Source organism: Pelophylax lessonae (assembly GCF_965119305.1).
Source record: "Pelophylax lessonae genome assembly, chromosome: 6".
NCBI lineage: Eukaryota > Metazoa > Chordata > Amphibia > Anura > Ranidae > Pelophylax > Pelophylax lessonae.
The window spans coordinates 295,161,575-295,164,819 of NC_138773.1; the positions used below are offsets into that span (position 1 = coordinate 295,161,575).

A 3,245-nucleotide genomic window follows, 5' to 3' on the forward strand; every position below is an offset into this window, starting at 1 on the left:
GATGGAGAGAGTGCATGTAGACAGAACGTGGATAAAAGCGGCTGGAGGAAATCAGCAACACTAAGATAAAGAAAAAGATGGAAGTAGTATTTTAATAAAGGATAAGTTACCCTTTCTAAACATGTTACACGTTACACCCAAATTTAGGGTGTAACATGTAACATGTTCACAGAGTTGTATAAAGTACTCTAAACCCATACTTGAGTAAAAGTACAAGTGCTCGATCAAAAAGTGACTTGAGTAGAAGTACTAAAGTATTCAACATTTTTTGTACTCAAGTATTGCAAGTAGTTTTTTAAAAAATTTTGCTACTCAAGTACTGAAAGTAAAAGTACAAGTACTGTGTTATGTAGTTATTAAAGAAAGAAGTCAAAAGTTTGAACATCATATTGTTTTTTTATTATTTCAAATGCAGCTTTTATTTATACATACAGTAACATTTATTTTCGTATGCGCTGATAATACACATGCTTTGAGCTTCATGAAACCTGCCATCTACTGTTCTGGCAGTGGTAATTTTTATAATTGTAACGAGTAACTATGCAGCACAAAAAAAAATTATCGGAGTAGAAGTATTGAAATCATTGAAAAAATGTAGTGAAGTAAAAGTGGAAGTAGGAGAAAAAAATTATACTCTAGGAAAGTACAGATACCGCCTTTCGGTACTTAAGTACAGTAGTGAAGTAGTTCTACTTAGTTACTATACATCTCTGCATGTTCAACATTTGACCACTCCCCCCCCCCACCCCCACCCCCGATCCCCCCGTCATTTTGACAGCGAGCCAGGGATCTTCTCCCCACACTCTCTGTCTTATTTCCAAGAGAGTGCAAATGTGCAGGGCTCCGCCCACATGGCTTCGTCATTTATTGACAGATCCCTGTGAATGATTGAACTACAAGTACCATCAGCCTTTGTGGCTGACGGCTTGTAGTTCTCAATGAACTACTAGGGCACTGATGAGCGCTCTAGGTAATTTTTTGAGCTTGCTGTCATTCAGTATCTGCCTGCCCTCATCGGAGATACAGGCAGACAGCTACACAGTCTGCAGGACAATGGCATGATACCCATGAGCTGCTGATTGGGGGTGCAATGCTTTACAGGCTCCCAACAAAAAAATAAAAATAAATAATAAATGTGCATTTTTGTTACCTGGAAAACAAATGTGCATTTATTTTTTATTTTTTGTAAAGGTGAACTTATCCTTTAAAAAAGATAACAATCATGTGTGATACATAGTGCATTAGTAAACTAAATTTCATCCAATTAGAGCGGAGATCAATTTGAAATGCTTATCATGCAGTGCTAATAGATGTCATTTCACGGAAGCCCCATCACCAAAGTATAGAAACTAATTTACTGCAGGTGGCAGGGGGTTATCAGTAGGTGGGGTAGAGGTGTCAAGAATTTTCATGTCCCGGCAATGTAGCACAGGATCTTTTCCTAGGCCCAGCTGGTAGACAAAGATATATATTTTTTCCCCTGGCTTCAAGGTGAGAGTTATTGTCTCTTCAATTTCAGTGGCCTCGTTCCAATTCTCCTTCTCTGTGTTTGTACAAATGCCACCAAACTCAGTTGTACATGCAAACTGGGCCTTAGCGATCACAGAACCCAACCCTCCTGTCTCAGTCGAGACGGTTGCTGACACGCTCCAACTGTTTTGCAAACTCTTCATCGTCTCCTTCTCAAACCCACTCTTCTTGGTGACCCGCTTCTTCCATTCAATAGGGGTCTGGGAGTCATTGCTGATGGTCTTGATGCACACCCACTCACCAAATGATGGACCCTTGGCAACAGCTAGACCTCCTGGCAGAAAGCTGTAGATGCTGGTATGGAAGGAGAAGGTTTCAGCGCCCTCGTTTGTGTTAAAGTTGTCACATCTTGTGTACTGAATCCCCCACTGGTCATCAGGCCTCACAAAATAGTATTTATTTTTCACACCAAAATAATAAATGCCATTTTTGCAATCGGGGTGTAGCGTGAATTCTTCGCCCTTTTCATCTTTGTTCATGTTCGTTGTTCGGCGATAGACCCCACGGCTTTGGTAAATGATATAGAAGTATCCAAAAGCAGACAAATAATGATCACCTCCTTGACAGTTTGGGTGTAGGGTATAAACAACGGCATCTTCATCTGTGTTCATGTTTATAACTCGACGGTAAAAGTTAGACTGGATGATGTAGAAGTGGTCATCTTCATAGGCCAAGTAATGATCTCCATTCCTGCAGGATGGGTGCAAGCTGAAGACCTCCAGATTTTCTCCACGGTTAAAATTTGTTGATCTCATGTAACAAGTAAGGTCTGGCCTGACAATATAATAATACTTGTCAACGCCACAAAAATCCGTTTTGCTTTTGCACTTAGGGACAATCTTCACCATGGTTGATATGCTGAAAAGAAAGCAACATAAAATTGAAGTAAATTGTTTTTTTCTTCCAAATAAAAGCTAATTAATTCATCAGTTAAAGTGTTACTAAACCCAGGACTCTGCATTCACTATATCTGCTCTCCCACAGCACACAGAACATGGAAATGTAATTCTTTTAGTAAATATAAACTGCAAAATATCTTTTCTCATCAGCAGTATATAGCAGTCTTGTGACTTCTATCAGTGTCTGGTTTTCAGTTTTCATTCTCCTCTGATTGTCCTATGAGGCTGCATGACCACTGACCCTCTGACTGGACAGTGCTGAATGGCCCTGTGCACTCTCCCAAGAAAAAAAAAAAACCTCTCTAGCAATACACACCAAACTGAACATGTGCAGAGTATCCCCCAAGGCTCTGTTCGATCAGCAGATGGATTAGGGACTTTGGAAGAAGTGGAGGATCGGAGAAGATAGGAATAAGCGGCCTTTTTACACATTGTAGAGGATTAATCCCTTGGTTCCACAGTGAGTATAACAAGCATGCTAAATATGTTACAAAAGGCTTTTTACATGTTTGCACAGAAGGTTATGTAGTAGAAAACAATTAACATGCTGCTATCTTGCTGGCAGGGGACTACTACTTCTCTACTCTGCAGCTGTTTTGAAAAAATGAACTGTAAGTTATTGTAGTTGCACACCTTTTGTTTTGATGGACCTAGAATGTTATTTTATTGTTTTAACCACTTTACGACCACCCGCCGCTCCTGGGCAAAGCGACGTAGCTCTACGTCGCTTGCTCTCAGCGGGGAAGCCTGTGCGTGTGTCAGGCGGCTCCGATTGCCGCCTGACACCGGCGATCGCTCCCCGCTGAGAGAGAAGGA

At 40.8% G+C, this 3,245-nt stretch overlaps 1 protein-coding gene across 1 annotated transcript; it reads right to left on the reverse strand.

Annotated features, from left to right (window-relative positions):
- Positions 1–1,309: 1,309 nt before the first annotated feature.
- On the reverse strand, positions 1,310–2,384 carry LOC309558999 (uncharacterized protein). The gene has a single exon (XM_082262107.1). It carries the CDS (start codon positions 2,376–2,378, stop codon positions 1,350–1,352), a length of 1,029 nt encoding a protein of 342 aa, XP_082118233.1. The 5' UTR covers positions 2,379–2,384; the 3' UTR covers positions 1,310–1,349.
- Positions 2,385–3,245: the final 861 nt, after the last annotated feature.

Coding starts and splice junctions, on each gene's coding strand:
- LOC309558999 (XM_082262107.1), bottom strand. CDS start 2,378: ATGGTGAAGATTGTCCCTAAGTGCAAAAGCAAAACGGATTTTTGTGGC.